Source organism: Limulus polyphemus, unplaced genomic scaffold (genome assembly GCF_000517525.1).
Source record: "Limulus polyphemus unplaced genomic scaffold, Limulus_polyphemus-2.1.2 Scaffold2820, whole genome shotgun sequence".
Lineage (NCBI taxonomy): Eukaryota > Metazoa > Arthropoda > Merostomata > Xiphosura > Limulidae > Limulus > Limulus polyphemus.
Genome location: NW_013668430.1, coordinates 1 through 985, shown reverse-complemented (window position 1 = coordinate 985; position 985 = coordinate 1). Strand labels below are relative to the sequence as shown.

Genomic DNA, 985 nt, shown 5'->3' with positions numbered 1-985 from the left:
GCCCCCACAGCTGAAAGGGCGAGTATGTTTGGTGGGACTGGGATTCGAACCCGTGCCCCTCTGATTGCGAGTCGAGCGCCCTAACAACCTGGCCATGCCGGGCCGCGATAATTATAACAAAACATAAATGACTTATCGCCCCCCCCCCCCCCCCCCAATGCAAACAATTAACCTTTTTAAAGTCCATGAAATATTTTAAATTGATAGGTTGGGTATGGGTATTGTGGATGGGTATTTTTGCTCGTTGTAACTAATTCATAAGTAAGTTAGAAGAAAAAATATTTAGGAAATGGGTTGCAGTTATACTTATTAATATCAGCACAAGTTGTGTTAATAAGATATATTGTTAAGTATACCAAAAAGGAGTATTCACAATATGACTTCATAATCGTAAAATCAGAACTAATGTGTTTAATTTTATAATCACATTTTTAAAATGGGACTCTAATGATAAATGATGATAATTATAATAAAACATGAATGACTTATCAGCTCTAAAAAGTGCAATACCTTTCTGAATCAATTTCTCTATAAGCCAGCCAACTAAGACAGATGATATAGGACTGATGACATATGGTATAACGTTGAATTCCCAGCCCTATAACACAGAAAGAATTAACAACAAATGAAACAAATACGATTAGCAAGCAAAAGATACGAGAACAACCAGAATGATTCAGAGAAAAAAGTTAAATTCTATTATCATATGTAATTATATAAATACATTACAGTATAATAAAATACAGTTTACGTTACAGATACAATGACAAGGCAAGTGGAGGCCTGTTAAAATCAGAAATTTAATTCTACTTTTATTCTAATTAGTTCTACTGTATTCAGAGTTCAGAGTAACGGTTACTGTGTAGAACAAATTGAACAATATGGACAAGAGTAATGGTTACTGTGTAGAACAAATTAAACAATGTGGACAAGAGTAATGGTTACTATGTAGAACAAATTAAACAATGTGGACAAGAGTAATGGT

At 33.8% G+C, this 985-nt stretch overlaps 1 protein-coding gene across 1 annotated transcript in view; it reads right to left on the bottom strand.

Annotated features, from left to right (window-relative positions):
• LOC106467986 (solute carrier family 17 member 9-like) overlaps nt 1-598 on the bottom strand; it is a gene marked incomplete at its 5' end in the record, with an annotated part of 9,950 nt that extends 9,352 nt beyond the window's left edge. The window contains one exon of the mRNA XM_022396245.1: nt 511-598. Within this exon, the coding sequence (XP_022251953.1) occupies nt 511-598 (88 nt within the window). The remainder of the gene's footprint in view (nt 1-510) is intronic.
• Between the last annotated feature and the right edge of the window lie 387 nt (nt 599-985).